Source organism: Trachurus trachurus (genome assembly GCF_905171665.1).
Source record: "Trachurus trachurus genome assembly, chromosome: 19".
Classification (NCBI taxonomy): Eukaryota; Metazoa; Chordata; class Actinopteri; order Carangiformes; family Carangidae; genus Trachurus; species Trachurus trachurus.
Genome location: NC_139913.1, coordinates 944,811 through 964,422, shown reverse-complemented (window position 1 = coordinate 964,422; position 19,612 = coordinate 944,811). Strand labels below are relative to the sequence as shown.

At 43.0% G+C, this 19,612-nt stretch overlaps 1 protein-coding gene across 1 annotated transcript; it reads right to left on the bottom strand.

Annotated features, from left to right (window-relative positions):
* Positions 1-5,177: 5,177 nt before the first annotated feature.
* On the bottom strand, positions 5,178-16,932 carry LOC311002582 (protein phosphatase 1 regulatory subunit 3C-B-like). Its single transcript, XM_083993987.1, has 3 exons — positions 16,771-16,932; positions 9,298-9,707; positions 5,178-7,171 (listed from the first exon to the last, which is right to left on the bottom strand). Exons 1-3 carry the CDS (start codon positions 16,782-16,784, stop codon positions 6,585-6,587), a joined length of 1,011 nt encoding a protein of 336 aa, XP_083850113.1. The 5' UTR covers positions 16,785-16,932; the 3' UTR covers positions 5,178-6,584.
* Positions 16,933-19,612: the final 2,680 nt, after the last annotated feature.

The following is a 19,612-nucleotide window of genomic DNA, read 5'->3' as shown; positions in this document are numbered from 1 at the left end:
ACACACACACACACACACACACACACACCGGTGAGTGACCTTTGACCCCAGTTGAACCAGCAGGAGACGACTGTCGACCTGTCTGACCCCGAAGCAACCAGAGAAGAAGTTCCTCAGGTTTAATGGTGTGTGTGTGTGTGTGTGTGTGTGTGTGTGTGTGTGTGTGTGTGTGTGTGTGTGTGTGTGTGTGTGTGTGTGTGGTAACATGTGACTGTCCAGTGTTATGAACTCTGATCCTCTCACTGATGATGAGTCGATGGAGAGATGAAGGTTTGATCCCAGCTGTTCTCCAACAGCTAATACCAATAATAACATCAATAAAAAATATTGATACTAATAATAATATCAATAATATCAATATCAATAATAACACCAATACTAATAATAATATCAATACTAATACAGTTTTTCTCGATTGTTTACACACATTTTCTGAAAGCATGCCTCATACTCTCACAACTCTACACACAAATCCAAAAACACACACAACGGGCAAAACCCCTCACTGCTCCTGCAAAATGAAACTTTACATTCAAAACAATGTTACTTCTTCTCAAAATGGTATTTTAGTCTCAAATGACACAAACCATCATATGACTAGACATTTATAAGAAGCAGTTGAACACTGATGTGCTCAGTGTAAAACACTAGGATGAATGGAAAACACTTCTACTCCATTCCTCATAATGACTCAGGCTTTTCTTTTTTTTTTTTTTTTTACAGTAACTACAGACAGTATGTAAATGTGTTGTAAAATTTTAGAATATTGTTTTTATACTCAGAACACACGGTAACAAATGAAATGCGTGAAGACGCGACCGAGGTGGTCGTGTGACGATGCAGCAGCGCTGATCTGACCACAAAAGAAAAAAGAGTTGGTCGGGGTCAGCTGGTTTACGGCCGAACAATTTTGAAAGAGTGAATACATCATTTTGACAAGATGAGACTGTAACATGTGGCTCACCTAGTAGAGCAGCTCTCTGTGTAGTTAAAGACTTTGTTCTAGTCTAGGTTCAAATCCCTCTATCAACATGCAATTTTGGTGATCAATGCATTTTCTTTTGTCATCATCATTATGATCACTGCTATATACTGTATATGTGTGTGTGTGTTTGTGTTGTGTGGCCTCTCTCTGTTTGGTTTCTCTCTGTTTGGTGTCAGTTCATCACTGCCTGTTTCCATTTTTTGCTAAAGCTCTGATTGCTAATTGTAAAACTGTGTGACAGGTGTTTACCCATGTGATGAGTCAGTGTGCATAGTAGGGATTCTAGGGAAACTAACTTTAGAGTTTTGAATAACAGTGAGTTACTCGTGAAAACAAGAGATTTTCTTCATGAAAATTGAGCCAAATGCAGAGAATTGTGTGTAGTGTTTTGAAAAAAGTGTGTTATAGAACTGCAAATTGAGTGTAAAGCAGGAATTGTGCTTGTAGTTGAGCAGACTTGGTTCAGGGGGTCGGTGCATGAGTTAGATGTTGAGGCCGTTGTGTCTCAAGAACCAGAAATTGTGTGTAAACAATCGAGAAAAACTGTAATATCAATAATAACATAAATATCAATAATAATATAATATCAATATCAATAATAATATCAGTATCAATAATGTCATTAATATCAATAATATCAATACAAATAATAATATCAATATCTATCAATATCAATAATAACATCAATATTAATAATAGCCTAATATCAAAACCAATAATAACATATTATTATTATTATTATGATTATTATATTATTATAATAACCTTTATTTAACCAGGTTTGAGATCTAAGATCTTTTGACCACAAAGTTTCAACACATTGACACATGAGTCAATAATAACATCAATACCCATAATGCCGCTGGTCTGGGATCAGACTGAACCCAGAGCTCAGTCCTGTTACACAATCACCTCCATGACGACCGTCTCCATGGCGATAATCTCTGTAATCTGCGGTGGAAACAGCAGCTGGACGGGGGGAGTCTGTCGCTGACTCGACATCTGCAGCTGACACATCTGGATGATGATAATAAATAATAATAATAATAGTGAAGCTGCTTGAACAAAACAACATCAACCAATAAAAAACTATATTTATCAAAAACATAAAACAGGTGAAAAACCATAAAAGAATAACAATCATACACATGAAAGCCAGAGTTAAAACAAGTTAAAAACAGATAGAATTTTTATTGTGTTTTAATAGTTGCCATTCTCAGATTCCTGACCAAACACTTTATTAAAATGAAAGGTTTTAAGTTTAGAGGACGATGACAGAAACAAGTGTTAATAATCATAATCTTAATTTGTGAAACAGTCTGGCTATGACCTCATAGGTTTCTGTTAACTAACAAGGTCGAACAGATTTCCTCTAAAATGCTTTTTACCCGAATAATCGTTATCTATCTACAGAGGCTCAAGAATGACGCTGATGTGAACTGAGCCCACTGTGACTCTGTTAGTCTTTATTCTGGTCTGGCCCACACACCAGTTTACTGTTATGTTAACTAAATCCAACGTTTTATTTGTATAATTTGTGAATTATTGAATCCAGATTTCACATACGTAGCCCACACAAATCTACATTTACAGACAGGAAGCCAGATTTAAAAACATATGATCTAAAAATATTCACTGAATAAGTTTTTCTTTTCTTTTTTCCTGTCTTGCTGTCAACCCCTTGGTGTGTTTATGTTTGTGTATTAATGTTGTATACACTTATCTTTGTTTGTATACATTCATGTGTATACTCCTGTGTTGTTGTCAGTAAAGAGAAGAACAGTGATTTCTGCTGTTAGTACATTTTAGTTTAGTTTTATTTTGGTGACGTGAAAGAAAACACCAACAGAAGTGGCTTTGGACACTATAAATATTAGACTTTTATTTTGAAAGGACATATAAAAAGGAACAGTACAGTAAAGGTACAGTACGGCTCTCCCTGCTTCAACACCACATCATGACATCATCTTACACTGCACTTTACATCACAGTCTCTGGCTGCCACACACACACACACACACACAAACACACACACACATTCTCTCTCTCTGTAAAGGTGTATTTCACTGTAAAATCCGACAGGATCTGAACGCATCACGAGACCAAAAACACAGTTTCAGTCAGAGCGACAGTCTGACAACAAACTCGCACATTCAGTGTCAATGTTAACACTTTAGCCTACAGTTTACTTCCATCTCCAACGTGCACACACATGCACACACACACACACACACACACACACATGCACACGCACACACACACAGACAGGGTAAGAGCACTGGAAGTGGACTTTAAAGGCTTTAGACTGGTGTGCTTACTCGGGCTGGTAGGAAGTGCAGGTTTGGTTTAGACCACACGGCAAAAACTCAAAATCTTTCCAAGAATATTTGTCTTATTTCTTGTAAAAAATGTCTCATTTCTAGTCAAAACTAAACTCTATAAGACTCGTCACCTAAAAGTTAACTTGTTTTTAGATCATTTTCACTTGTTTCAAACTAATTTTCACTTGAAATAAGTAGAAAAATCTGCCAGTGAAAGCAAGTTTTTTGTGCTTGTAATAAGAAAGAAAAACTTGCTCCACTATCAGATTTTTCTACTTATTTCAAGTGAAAATCTGCTTGAAAGAAGTAAAAAGTGTCTAAAAACAAGCTGCTTTTAATGTGATGAGTCTTATTTTAAGTAGAATGAGATTAGTTTTGACTAGAAATGAGACAAATATTCTTGGTAAGATTTTGAGTTTTTTGCAGTGCACGGCCCGTTTACAGCAGTTACCATGACAACAAGACTACAGTACAGTAGGATCATAATCTGCCTAGCAACAGCAGGAAGAACTCAGGTTGTTGTTGTGCAGCTACTTTGTACCGGTACACAAAGTTAGCGTCTCTTAGGACGATCTACAGCGGGGACAGCGTTGTGTGTCTGGTCCAACCTGTAAACAACCGTCCTGTTGTGCTCCGGTTGCCACGGCGACGACGGTGACAGGTCGTCGTCATCACGTGTGTGAATGTTCGTCGACTGAAACTCAACAGTCCAGAAACAAACTTCAGTCTTTTTGCTTCGGACCCTGAGACGGGAAACGGTCCGTTCAACTCCTCTAGTGTCTGTTCAACCCTCATACTGTCCTGCTGGGGGGAGGGAGGAGGGAGGGAGGAAGGGAGGAAGGAAGGAAGGAAGGAAGGAAGGAAGGGAGGGAGGGAGGGAGGGAGGGAGGAAGGAAGGAAGGAAGGAAGGAAGGAAGGAAGGAAGGAAGGGAAAATGGAAGGAAAGAAAGATGGAGGGAGGGAACAGATTCGTTCAAAGAAGGAAGGAAGAAGGGAAAGAAAGAAGGGAAAAGGGAAGGAAAGAAAGATGGAAGGAGGGAGGGAACAGATTTGTTCAGGGAAGGAAGAAGAAGGAAGGAAGAAGGGAAAAAAGGAAGGAAAAGGGGAAGGAAAGAAAGATGGAGGGAGGGAACAGATTGGGTCAATTGGATCAAAATAGGAAGGAAGAAGAAGTAAAGACGAAGGAAAGAAGGAAGGGAGGAAGGGAGAAAAGAAGGAAGGGAACAGAAGGACGACAGGAGGGTTTTAAGAACCTGAGAAGTCAAATATGAATCACTGCTCTCTCTCCAGAAAGCAACAAGACGACTGTCGGGGCTTACACCCGGACTGAGCCAGGCCGGGTTTCTGGGTTTCTGGGTTTCTGGGTTTCTGGGTTTGGATGTTGAAGGTCAGAGTTGGACTCAGAAGGCTGAAGGCATCGAGGTTTAACAGGAACAGGACTTTGGGACAGTATCGGCTAAATGTTGGACAGTTTCAGGCACAGTGTTTCAGGGCTCGAGTCTCCACTGACAGCTGCACTGCAAAAACCAAAAATGTCTCATTTCTAGTCAAAACAATCTCATTCTACTTAAAATAAGACTCATCACATTAAAAGCAGCTTGTTTTTAGACACTTTTTACTTCTTTCAAGCAGATTTTCACTTGAAATAAGTAGAAAAATCTGACAGTGGAGCAAGTTTTTCTTTCTTATTACAAACACAAAAAACCTGCTTTCACTGGCAGATTTTTCTACTTATTTCAAGTGAAGATTAGTTTGAAACAAGTGAAAATGATCTAAAAACAAGTTCATTTTTAGGTGACGAGTCTTATAGAGTTTAGTTTTGATTAGAAATAAGACTTTTTTTTACAAGAAATAAGACAAATATTCTTGGAAAGATTCAGAGTTTTTGCAGTGTGGTTCAGGTTTGTGTTGAGCTGGTGTGAAGGTGTGGGAGGTCTGAATGGAAGAGGCGGCTGCAGGAGCTTTAGGAACATGTCCCTTACTTCCATCAACAGAAGCTTCAATCCAACGTCTTCCACCAACATCGTGTGAAGTTTACTGAGCGCTGTGGAGCTGGTGTCAGGGTGTAAATAATAAAACCGTGTGGAGCTTTGTGAGGCACAGGTAGGAATCTTTGGGGAGTTTAAGGAGAAGTCGTACATTTAGAGGCTCATCTGAAGCCTCCAGACCGTCAGACCGACAAATCCTTCAGGGCTTTTAAAAAGTCTTTGTGACTAATTCTAATAATCTTCATTGTTGCATATTCTTTAAAAGCAGAGAAGCCTCTCTCTCTCTCTCTCTCTCTCTCTCTCTCTCTCTCTCTCTTCACGTCTTTCAGAAAGCTAAACTAAATCCCTGTGCATCTTTTCCCACGGGACCGGCCCAGCTGAGCCGCCACGGTCCAGCACCAGAACTCCAGACATGATATGAGCCGGGTCTGGTGCTGGACCAGATGATGGACCTCTGATACCTCTTTTCCACCGAGCTAGTTCTGGTGCTGGTTCCACTGGTTAGGAGCCAAGAGCCACACTCCCCATCTCTCTGCTGCTGCTACAGTTAGAAACAGACCTGTTAGCCGCTAACAGCCTAGCTAACAGCGGCTAACAGACCAGAACATTAAAACCAGGTCTGACCTGCGGGTGTTGAACACCGAACCCGACGTGGAAGCACAGACTAGGCTTTTAATTAACGATAACTCTCATTCTAAACCCGGCTAAAACAAAAGAAGCAGCCGTCTTCGCCGTAATCGCAGCGACCGGCGACTACGTTTTGACGGCGTTATGTTTTGATCTGAGCGTTAGCTGCTGTTAGCCACCGCCTGTAGCTCAGCTAGTTAGCTTCAACTGTGTTTACATTGATAAACTAATTTGATACGTAGCGATAACGTGTCTGTATATCTTAGCGCTGGTCTTGTTGCTAAGGTAACCCTGCTGGTCTTGTTGCTAAGGTAACCCTGCTGCCAGGTGGCCCAGAAAGGAGTTGGTGCTGGTCTGGAACCAGTTTTTTAAGAACAAAGAACCGGTGCTAAGCAGGAACTAGCTCTGAACCAGCACCGGAACCAGTTTGGTGGAAAAGAGGTATCAGAGGGTTCCAGAAACGGATTCTGGTTCGGCTCCAACTCGGCCGGTCCTGGTACTTCATTCAACCTGAGTCTGGGAGGAACCCAGGAGATAAAATCTGTCTTTCATGAAGTCATAAAGTGATTTTGTTTTTGGTCGCTAAAGTGACTCGAGTAGAAGCGGTCCAGCACAGTGCATCTGGATCAGCTGGTAGGTAGGTGCTGGTCCTGCTGCTGCGTCTCACCAGTAGGGGGCAGCAGTTTCCACGCGGCTCCAGCTCTGCCACTCGGGGAAGATCCCTGCTGAAGTCCTGGGACTCCCAAACGGACCGAACTCCGTCTGGCTCGGCTCTCCTCCACCTCCACCGCCGCCGTGGTCTCCCTGGATCTCCGTGTTGTTCTCCGAGCCGTCGGCCGCCACCAGCCGGTAGTTGTTCCCGCGGTTGTTGTCCCAGAAGACCCGGTCCTCGGTCTGGAACTGAACGCAGAACTCGACTCCGCTGCTGACGGAGGATTCGAGACGCTCCTCCTCCTCGGGCAGCGACACGGAGAAGGAGAAGGTGTCGGTGTCGGTGCAGCCGTACACGTTGTTCAGGTAGCGACACGGAGCGTCGTGGAAGGAGCGCCAGCGGTCGAAGGTGATCCGGACGGACACGGACTTCCTGAAGCAGACGTTCCGGACCTGCACGGTGCCGGAGAGCAGGCGGTCCCGGAGCGAACAGGTCTCCAGACACACCTGCTGCGCTTTCAGCCGGTTCCTCAGGTCCAGGTAGTCTGCAGCCGGCTGGGGGAAGTCCAGAACCAGAGCCGGACCGCAGTCTGTGAGATCTGACAGAAGAGCAGAAACAACGGCACAGACGATCGGTCAAAACCAGTTTGTATCATCGATTATTACCAAGGCTGTGACGATGCACTCAGACGATATTTTCACTTTACTTTCAAAGGGATAGCTCAACACTTTGTCAAACTAGAGCTCTGTAAAAGAGAGTAAGGACAGCATTGGTCCAATGGCAGCGCCTCCTGGTGGAGGAATATGGGTTTTACAAAAGCGCCCAAGAACTGACATCTCTGCATTGTTGGTGAATGAGCAGTGTGGTGTTTTCAATAATTTAAGGACATTTATAGATCACCCACGTTAATAGCATCATTGAGGATCCTTTACAGATAAATATTAACACATAGGCCAGTAAAAAAACAAAAAAAACAACAAAAAAACTGTTTTCTACATGAATGTTAAAAAACACACGGCCGTTTTCATCAATTTACAAGCAAGTGGGCAACACACATACATTGGAGTGAATGGGTTTTCTGGGCGCTTTTGCAATACCCATATCCTGCCACTAGGGGCGCAAAACCCTTATTACCACGGGAGTCAATGGTGGTGTCGTTACTCTCTTTTCCAGTGCTCTATGTCAAATTGGCCCATTGCCATAATCCCTATAGTCATAGCAGTAGGTTCGTTACCTTTAACTCATTGAGTGCCAGACCTTTTATAAAATGGTCAGTGCCAGGTGCCAGCGTTTTGGGGCATTTTGAGTAATATGTCAAGACCCAGAGAATATTTTGTACTATGACTCTGAAAACACCAAACAGCTCAAAGGAAAGAGGAGACTCTCTATATAACTAGGGAAAAACCATTTGTTTGTACCTTGTTCCATTCTTGATTTATCTTAAGTTGAATAGAGCCTGTTTGCACCAAAAAGACCACTTTTTTTCTAGAAAGCTGAGAAAAAAGCATTTTTGTGAAAAAGAGTCTCTCAAGAAAAATAGTGATTTATCCGTTTTAATTTTGGCTTCAAAAACATGTAAGACATTTGAAAATTTAATTTCACATGTTTTTTCATTGACCCCCCCCCCCCCCCCCCCAAAAAAAAAAAATGACAAAACAAAACAACAACAACAACTAAAATACAACAAGTACGAGCGGTTGCTGCCCCCTCAGCCTCTCCTACGCCCCCCTCCCCCTCCCCCCCCTCTCCCTCCCCTCTCCTCTCCTCCTTCCCCTCCTGCTGCATCGTCTCTGAAGTAGAGAGGGAGACGTCGTGGCGTCTTCAGCCTCTGTGCTGGACGCGGCCGCGGCAGCGACGCACCGCGCTGATCTCTCGGTTCGTCGTCACGTCGGTTAGACAGCAACTGGTGAAACTGACTCCGCAATCCGCTTTCTGGTGCTGATCATCTAGATGAGTTTACCTTTCCTGCCTCCTCTGATCACTTCATGCTGGAGCTATGCTAATAGCATCCGTGGCTAAGCTTTCCTCCAGCTCCACGTTACACTTGTTCCAGGCTCTGCCCGTCGTTTTTCTCTAGAAATAGAAACTTTTTCCGACTTTTTTATCTCTGTACCGATCGCGCTCGTCTTCTCCCCCGTCTTCACTTCTTGCTCTGATCTACAGTCTTCTTCGTTCTACACATCCCAGAAGTCCCAAAATCACTCACAGTATGCGCAACAGCGTCCCCATTTACCAGCCGCAGAAAAGTGCATTTGACGTCTATGGACGTCAATGGCACTCAAGCGTTGGATTTTGATTGACGTCCATAGACGTCAATGGCACTCAATGAGTTAATTGTCGGTGCAAGCTATTTTTAGAACAGCGGAGCAGAGCCGTGAGCTGCTCAGAGCTACGCTACGGAGGCTCATTATTGGATTTCTTGGTTTCCCTCATCAAACTCATCAAATACACAATCCAACAACTCCACAACGCTCTGGTGGACAAGTTGTGAGCTGCACATTCACCACGCTATGAGATAATAACACAACGTTACCACACAGAGTTGTTTTAGAGGGAAATACAGAGACTGTTGATGAAAAACTGTCCCTGAAGGCAACGTGCATCAGAGGTTTTACATGAATTTCCCTCTAAAACAACTCTGTGTGGTAACGTTGTGTTATTATCTCATAGCGTGGTGAATGTGTCATCAGTCTGAATCTCGTCACTCTCTCTCTTGTTCCTCACCGTTGTTTCCTCCCAGCTGCAGCGCGGCGGTGGCGCCCTCTATCTCCGTCAGGTGGAACTGCAGCTCGCTCAGCGCGTCGTCCTCTGATTGGTCGAAGACGTGGACGGCAGTGAGCGCCAAACCCTGCGAGTCTGCAAACACCACCTTCTTCTTCTTCTTCCTCCTCCTCATCCTCCCCGAGCCGCCGTCGATCTCTGGGGCAGCTGACGGAGAGGTTTTGGTTTCCATGGTGACGTGGCTGCTGAGGCACGGCCGCAGCAGCTCGCAGCGTCGCAGCAGAGCGGCCGCCGATGATGGAGAGCAGCGGTCGTCGTAGTTACCGAGGAAGGAGCGCAGCGGAGGAGAGCCGCTCAGGCAGATCCTCACGGCCATGTCGACGGGCATGATGGGAGCAAGCAGCTGGAGAACCCTGAGGACACACAACAACACAACGCTTCATGCATTAGAGACAAGCAGCTGTCCGTTAGGGATGCACATGATTAACCGTTTAACCGTTAACCGATAACAAGAACTTTGACCGATTAATACTATCGGTTATTTTTTATTATTATTAGGTCCTTATGTCGTCAACTCATGGGGGCGTGTCGACACGTGCAGAGTTCACTGCCTTCAGTCATATTTCGCAGCAACAAGTTACACAGGAGGACTGACATTATGTGCAGCAGCCCCCATGAAGGAAGGTCAGACAATAAATGTAGCTACACACATGGACGAAATTTTGATTTTAGAAGTGGGGGGGACATATTTTTAATAAAACCCAAACTCTTTCAGTTTCTTACAGTTTTCTAGCAGTTCTTTTAGTTTTCTACTAGGGATGCACAGATACCATAAAACAATGACTGAACAATGACTATGGCTGTGACTATGAACACTAGAACCGCCAACTGCCGTTCATTGGACGACTTTGATTTTCATTTGTGCATAACTTTATTTAAAAAATACATTGAAGTCCACCAGTCTGTGACTTTTCCTAAAATGATGTTGGGCAGCACCCCGTTTTGTTAAATACAATCAATATTACTCACACAAAAAAATATCGATCATGTTTTCTCATTTTTACCTATAACCGCCACGTTCGTTCATTGGACGACCAGAGAATTCACCGATTTGCGCCGGCATTATTGGGCTTATGCGCTCCCCCCCCCCCCCCCCCCCCCCCCCCCCTCTCTCTGTGTGTGTGTGTGTGTGTGTGTGTGTGTGTGTGTGTGTGCGTGCGTGCGTGCGTGCGTGCGTGCGTGTTAATGTGTATCTCTGTGTGTACACGTGCGCAGGCTGCGCAGATGCACACTCACGTCCACACACACGCACGGTGCAGAAATTATTTTCCAGACTGGACAGACTAGTTGTAGAAGAGGTGTAGCCACATTCAGGGGGGAAATATCAATATGATATCAAAAGAAAACGAAATTCGTTTTATAAAGCCAGTATTTAGGAGCAAACTAGTGTAAAAACAGAGTCGCTGTGCTCTTCATGTAAAGCGCCGACGTGAGCGCACGCGGGGGGGGGGCAATCTTGCGTCGGTATGATGGGCAGCTCCACCTGACATATCAAACAAAGAACACTAAGGACTATGGATGTTGCCGTAAAAGAGAGAGAGAGAAAAAAAAAAGGTTGTTTATACGGTGGAAACCTGGCTTTACAGGCGGGGGCGGGGTTCCTACGGTATGCCCCCCCCCCGCCCCCCCTGCCTCGCGGAGGCTGCGGGGTGCAGCCTACTTCATGGCCCAGAGTAGCTGTTAAAAGACTACGACAAATGTAACACCTATACAGCTCTAATTAACGCTTTATTACAGTTCGTCCAATGAACTACTCATGGCGGTTATAGGTATATAGTGTGCAATGGCGGTGCTAGTGTTAATACAGTGTAACATTGTTTGTGGACGGTAAAAACAGCGGGGGACAAAAACGGCGTTTTGAAAAAGTGGGGGGGACATGTCCCCTGCGTCCCCCCCTAAAATTACGTCCGTGGCTACACAGACATAGATGTGAATCACCTGTAACTACGGCGCTGAGAAAAAAAAAAGCCGGTTCACCTGCAGCTCTCCTGCAGCTCCACAGAGGAGCTGTCAGAGGAGCTCTGCTGCTCCTTCAGCCTGGTGTTTGGCTGCACTCTGTATAAAAACAGTTCTACATTGGACGATCTAACCTCCATATGAGCGCGATCAGCTGAGACAGAGAACAGTGGATGTGGCGCTGCTCTGTCGCAGCGCACGTGTGTATTTAACGGCCAAAAAAATAAATAAAAAAATGGAGCGATATTTTTTTTTTTTTTTGCCGTGCGCCGCAAGCATCTTAATCTTATCGGTTAACGGTTAATAATCGGTTAACGAGCGTCGGTTATCGGTCAGAAAAAAAAATCTAAATGTGCATCCCTACTGTCAATCAAACAAACACATCAACACAATCTGTCCATCCTGACCCCAAGTGTCCACGGGACCCGTCTCCGCTCCGTTACGACTAGAGATGCACCGATTGCAAAATTCTTGGCCGATACCGATTTCCGGTTTCTAAGGAGGTCTGACCTGCCAAAACCGTTTTTTCCGATACCGATTTTCTATCTAAGAAATAATTATAATCATACATCAGACACCATATTTGTTTGGCTTGAGTACCCTTTCCCAAATTTAATACAAGTATCCCAAGATTTTGCTTATATAACTGCAATTAAAACCACAACTAGTGGTAGGATATGATGCTATCATAACCCCCCTTTTCAAGAATAAAAAGAGAGAAACAAGCACTTTTGCCCCTCAGCTCTGTGTGTGTGTGTGTGTGTTCGTTCATCTCTCGCGCTCTGTTTAGATTAAGTCAGTGAGAATTAGAGGTAGAACAGTTTGCGGTCTTGGCTACTCATTTTTACACCAGCAGCAGACATGACGAGACGTATGAGTGTCGGGGAGGCTCTTGCTGTAATTTTACATCATGAAGAGAGTGAGGAGGACACTACCCTGGAAGATGACAATGGGGAAGATTCCAGTGACAGCCAGGAGGAATCAGATGAGGAACTAGAAGGCAGCACAGAGGAGGAGGAGGAGGAGGAGGAAGAAGAAGATGCAGAAAATGAAGTGGATTCGGAGAGTCCATGGATGTCAAGGAATGGGAAACTCCAGTGGTTTCCCACACATGAAAACACTGTGCAATACCTCCCACGTCCAGTGTTGACCCCAGGACCAACTCATTTCGCCAATGCCAGGACTAACAGCCCTGAGTCAGCATTTCACCTTTTTTTCTCCAAGGAAATTCTGCAGCTGATCCGGCATTTTTCAAACCTGCACGGGAGGAGGTTTCTGCCCGGGTGGAGAGATATTGAAGAGGAGGAGTTGCAGCCATACTTGGGGCTTCTGATTCTGGCAGGAATGTACCGGTCCCAGCACGAGTCCACCAAGAGCCTGTGGAACGGAGAAACCGGGCGTCCTTTGTTCATCGGCACCATGTCGCAGAAGCAATTCCTGCAAATAAATCTGGCCATTCGGTTTGACGATAAACTCAAACGGCCAGAGCGCCACAGGAGAGACAAGCTGTGGCCAATCAAAGAGCTCTGGAGCCTGTGGAGCAGCCGTCCCCCGAAAATGTTCAACCCTGGGAGAGAGATACTGTATGTGTTGATGAACAGCTGGTCCCTTTTCGGGGCCGCTGTTCTTTCAAGCAATACATGCCCTCCAAGCCAGGGAAATATGGTGTCAAAGTCTGGGCCCTTTGTGACGTGAAGACTTCATACGCATGGCGGCTGCAAGTCTACACCGGGAAGTCTGCCACAGTCCCAAAAGAGAAAAATCAAGGGATGCGCGTGGTGCTCGAGCTCACCGCTGAGCTTGAAGGGCACACGTTAAACCACCGACAACTTCTTCACGTCCTTTCCTCTGGCAGAGGATTTACAGAAGAGGAGGATAGCGTTGGTGGGAACGCTCCGGAAAAATAAACCGGAGCTCCCACCGCAGCTGCTAAATGTCAAACATAGAGAGATAACCTCCTCTATGTTTGCTTTCACACACAACAGGGCCATGGTGTCCTACGTCCCTAAGAAGGGAAGAAATGTTCTTCTCATGAGCTCGAAGCATCGGGAGCCCAGCGTCCAGGCATCTGAAAAAAGAAAACCCCAGATGGTTCTCGATTACAATGCCTGAAGGCGCTGTGGATCATCTCGACCAGGTAAACATTGTATTCAATTTTGTCTCAATTTTTATAATTGTCTGATATAGTATTACACTATCTGATTAATTGTATTCTTTATTTTTGTATTCATCAAAATAACAAGACAGATACATTTATTTATTGACTTATTTATGTGATGTTATGTGACTTTTTCATTCTTCAGGTTTGTACCACCTAAGGCTCCATCTTAGGACCTATTTTATTCTTTTTATACATGCTTCCTCTGGGCTCGATAAGAAAATACAATATCTCTTACCACTGTTATGCCGATGATTCACAGTTACATCTCCCGTTGAAAATATCTGACTTGGGTCGTATCAGTGCACTACTAGTATGCATAAAGGACATCAAATCTTGGATAGCTCAAAGTTTCCTTCAGCTCAATCAAAATAAAACTGAGCCCCTAGTTTTTGGCCCCACAGAGACTTCCTCCTCCATCATGGTAAATGGTAAATGGTCTTGTATTTATATAGCGCTTTTCCATCTTAACGATACCCAAAGCGCTTTACAGTACATCACATTCACCCATTCACGCACACATTCACACACTGATGGCGGAAGCTGCCATGCAAGGCGCGAACCACGACCCATCAGGAGCAAGGTGGGTAAGGTGTCTTGCCCAAGGACACTACGGCAGCAACCGGGACAGAGCGGGATTCGAACCGCCAACCCTCTGATCATTGGACGACCCGCTCTACCACCTGATCATCAGTGCTCTTTGGTCCTCTGTCTTCACATTTAAAACCACATGCAAAAAACCTTGGTGTCATCTTTGACTCTGGATTTAAATTCGACAAACACATAAATTCAGTAGTCAGCACAAGCTTCTTCCGTCTAAGATCCATTGCAAAAGTCAAATCATTCCTGTGAGCCAAAGATTTGGAATGGTTCACGTCTTCATTTCCTCCTGACTAGACTACTGTAATTCTCTCTACTCCGGAATCACCCAATCAGCCCTATCCCGTTTACAGTTAAAGCAGTACTAAAGAACTTTCAGTTTTGGTTGAGTTTGGCGGCGCCTGTGGACCAAAGCGGTAGTGTTTTGCCTGAAGGAAGACTCCATTTCCCATGAACACTAGCATGAAGCCCTGTAAATACCCTGCATTAAAATTAACAAAAGACATCAAAACTAAGTTTCTGTTTCCAGTGGATCATTTCAAAGTGAAAACACAAACATAATCCATTGCTAAAGTGCCGTTTTGCCTGTTCCCTCCTTGTTGTGACTCGCAAAAGTGAAAGTGAAGGAAGACTCCATTTCCCATGAACACTAGCGTGAGAGCAGGGTTCCTACCATGCTCCTCAAAGCTGCTTAGTGCCAGAGAAAGAGATACAGACACCCTCAGGCCATGACAGAGGTGTCATTCAACTTGTTGTAAGTCGATGTATCATCACAAAAGTTATGAAAATATTTTATGAAGGTTGAAAAGTTCCTTAGTGCTGCTTTAATCCAAAATGCAGCAGCAAGACTCATCACTGGTACCAGAAAGATCAACCATATCTCTCCTATATTGGCCACACTTTACTGGTTACCTATAGGATTCATTTTAAGATACTTTTATTTGTTTTTAAAGCACTACATGGATTAGCACCTGATTATATTTCAGAACTCCTCACCCCCTACTCCACCTCTCGTCTGCTCAGATCCACTGACAAGTCATTGCTGTTCATCCCACCTACAAAACTAAAAACAAGAGGTGACAGAGTCTTTTCAGTTATTGGTCCCAAACTATGGAATAGTCTCCCACAAACAATCAGATCTTCACCCTCCACAGACATCTAAAACTCAGCTAAAAGCTTATCTCTTCTCTCTGGCTTTTAATTCAGTCTCATTGGAACCTCCCATACCATCATACCATCATTCCCCCTCACTTGTTGTTTTTAATGTTTCTTTGTGTCTGTCCCGTCTTTGTTTGAATTAATCTTGTATACAGCACTTTGGTCAACACCTGTTGTTTTTAAATGTGCTCTAGAAATAAAATTGACTTGACTTGTCTAATAGCGACGGGGGATCACTCTTTGTCTAGTCTGACCTGTTCGGCTTGGGTAACCCTGCCAGGAGTAGGCTACAAGACTCCCCCCAACATTTTTTAATTCAGATTCTACATAGTGAAAAATGTATTATTTGACACCAAGATCATTCAAATAGGACAAGTCTTTGCAATTGTATTCCGAAATGCAATATTACTGTATTCGCTTTGGGTCTGCATTGAGTCCGCGGAGTCTAGTTTGTGGTGGCCTACACACACATACACACCTAATTGTGTCATATCCAGCTTGGAAGCCTAGTACAGGAATATGCTACACATACTAAACCTCTAACATTACTACGATATACACTACCGTGCATTTTAGCCGAGTCAGGCATAATTAACCTCTAATTAAGCATAATATTAGGATTCCAGGACTGATATATGGTACAAGGAAGCCAGTGAGTAAGTCCATGGGTCCAAATTTGGATTCTGCATAGTGAAAAATGTATTATTTGATACCGAGATCATTAAAATAGGACAAGTCTTTGCGATTGTATTCCGAAATGCAATTTTACTGTACATTCAATGGTGGCCATCTTGAAAAATGGCCGCCATCTTTAATTTTTAGGTGGCTAACGGGTTTTATCAAAAGAGCAATCCCTAAGGAGTATGTGTGCCAATTTTGGTGCTTGTTTCCAGAAGTGAACGATTATTACAGTTATCTGCCCCACTAGTAGAGTGGGGCAGATAACAGAGACAGAGACAGTAGAGACAGTAAGATGGAGACAGAATGAGAGTTTCTCAACTGAAACACAGACTTCCTGTCCAACTAGAATAAAGACAGAGACACTAGAAACAGAGCAGAGACAGTAAACTACAGAGACAGTAGAGAATAGAGACAGTAGAGACAGACAGTAGGGGAGACCGGGGTTGGTTGTCACACTTTTTCACTTTTTACTCCTAACCTAACCCTAACCCTAAAGACAGAGACAGTGGAGATGGAGACACACTGAAACAGAGACAGTAGAAACATGAAGAGAGACAATAGAGACAGAAACAGTAGAGATGGAGACAGAATGAGAGTTTCTCAACACAGACTTCCTGTCAAACTAGAATAAAGACAGAGACACTAGAATAGAGACAATAGAAACGGAGTAGAGACAGTAGAGACATGAACAGACAGTAGAGAATAGAGACACAGACAGTAGAGACAAACAGAGACAATAGACACTGAGGAGCAGAGGCAGTAAACTACAGACACAGTAGAGACAGTAGAGTGGTGGAGTGTGACACCGGAAGGACGTGACGTCTCCGCTGCTGTGGCGCAGTTTCATATCAGCTGAGTCTCACCTGGTGCAGTTCATGGAGGAGGATCAGTCCCGGTCCCGGTCCCAGTAGAACCGGTAGAAACCAGTCCAACCCGGTAGATGTCCCGAGCCGCGGACACACCGAGCAGCTGGTGGAGTTTCTATTTCACATTCTACTGGTTTCTACTGCTGCTGCTGCTGCTGCTGCAGCCATGTTAACGAGGAAACCTCCGCTGCTGCTGCTGCTGGGACACGCCCCCAGAGAGACAGAGAGGCTCAGCCAATAGGAGAGGAGACCAAAAAGGCAAGTGACGCTGATTACGTCAGAGCCAAAAAAAGGAGCCTCGAGTTATTATTATGAATAATAATAATAATAATAATAATAATAATAATAATAATAATAATAATAATAATAATAATAATAATAATAATAATAATAATAATAATAATAACTATTGCCATTATTATTGTTGTTTAAAAAGGGGTGGGAAATTAAAAACGTTTTGTATGCTACTTCTTCCCACTCTTTTTTCCAACAATGTGCAGTGTTTTGTAATGTCTTGGCTCTATTTTTAATTTTTTCAATTCTTCTTTTTTTTTTCTTTTGTAGGTACAAATAGTTACATACTTTTTTTTATATATATACATGTTCAAAAATAAACATTCATTCATTCATTCATTTATAATAACAATCATTATCATAATACATAAGATAAAGTAGGCTACATAGTGAACAAAAACTGACTCTACATAGTGAACTGTTCCCTCATACTGCCTTACCTGACATATTGTGTTGAGGTTTATGGGGAAACACATATAAAACTATTACCAATCCAATCTTCATACTGCAAAAGAAAGACATTAGAATAAGGATTACCTAGCTAAACACTGCTGTAATACCTTATAAGGCATTAAACTACCTACTTCCTGCAACAAGAGCAGTTCTCAATAGAGAGTCCCAGTATGACCTCATTCTAAACAAACCTAAAGCAAAGACAAACACTAAAGGCAAATGCATTTCTGAATTAAAATCATGTACAACTAGTAGCCTACCCAATTTAAAAGGATGTTTAAAATCAATGTATCAATGGTGTCCACTGCTATTTTGTTTGTTTTCTTGTCACTACTATGTTTCATCATCTTTAATATTCTGAAACAGAGAATAATATTGGTGTTGATAGTAAGCCGATGTAATTATAACAGAAAGGAGCAGCTACTATACGTTTTCTTCATCCTGCTTCTTTTCATTCATGGTGACAATGGTGTGTGCAACCATGTGTAGAATGTATGTATGTAAAATGAATGTATGAATGTATGTAAACCATGAATGGAATAAATCTAAATGAATGAATGAATGTATTGAATAAATATTTAACACTAGGATAAAGTAAGTTAATTATTATTATTAAATCGATGGTTCTGCTTCTTTCGTTTTGATACTATTACTTTACTTACCGTACTCTACTTTCCTGGTGTAATCTTCTTTTGTTATTGTCATCTTTCTTCCTGTAAACAGGGTAGGCATTAACACGATCTGCTTCTGCCTTCGTCCTTTTGCGTATATTGATCATGAATTACTGATTTGTGTATATGTTTTGTCAAATAGATGAATAAATCAATCAATCAATCAATAATGAATGATTTCTATATTTTTTTTAGCACCATCTAAGCTTTATTTCTGTATTTATTCTGATACTGTGCTGATTGATTATTGGTAATAATGATCAATAAGAGTCAGTAATAAGAACAATAATACTGTGTTTAATAGTTGTGGGTTATAAGACATACAGACAGGTGCTGTGGTCTGTTCCAACAGGAACTGTGCTTCAACACTTTGGTTACATCGTCGTCTCCATAGAAACATCATCTTCATCATCATGGCCTTCATCATCAATAACAAACAGAAGTGCTTACTGAGGTTTGTGCAAAACAAAATAATACTGTTATAAAACAACGTGACTCTGAGCTCACATCAATAACTCTGTACCGACAAGACCTGCTGCTCTGCTCTGCTGCTCTGCTCTGCTGCTGCTGCTGCACCTGAACACAGCTGCAGGGGGCGCTGCAGAGCCACAGTCTGTCTCTAACCACATCTCCATCCACACGGTTTTATTCTCACTAACGACATCGAATTAACAATGTTTTATGGATTAAATGTCATGTATATCCATTAAAGGTTGAAAGGATAGTTCAACAACATTTAGTCAAATTGGCCCATCACCATAATCCCTATAGTCATAGCAGTAGGTTTGTTACCTTTAATTGTCGGTGCAAGCTGTTTTTAGAACGGCGGAGCAGAGCCGTGAGCTGCTCAGAGCTACGCTACGGAGGCTCATTATGGGATTTCTTGGTTTCCCTCATCAAACTCATCAAATACACAATCCAACAACTCCACAACGCTCTGGTGGACAAGTTGTGAGCTGCACATTCACCACGCTATGAGATAATAACACAACGTTACCACACAGAGTTGTTTTAGAGGGAAATACAGAGACTGTTGATGAAAAACTGTCCCTGAAGGCAACGTGCATCAGTGGTTTTGCATGAATTTCCCTCTAAAACAACTCTGTGTGGTAACGTTGTGTTATTATCTCATAGCGTGGTGAATGTGCAGCTCACAACTTGTCCACCAGAGCGTTGTGGAGTTGTTGGATTGTGTATTTGATGAGTCTGATGTTAATATATTTCAAGCTTGTTTTGTAGCGGAAGCTCCTCTTCCCGGTTCGTCCAAATTTGACGAACTGGGAAGAGGAGCTTCCGCTACAAACAAGCTTGAAATATAGACTTATTTAATTTTTTTCGGGACAATTTCGCATTTCGGGGCTTCAATACAAGACGGACATTACATACGAGCAGCATGGAGGTATTTGGATGTTTCTTGGTGT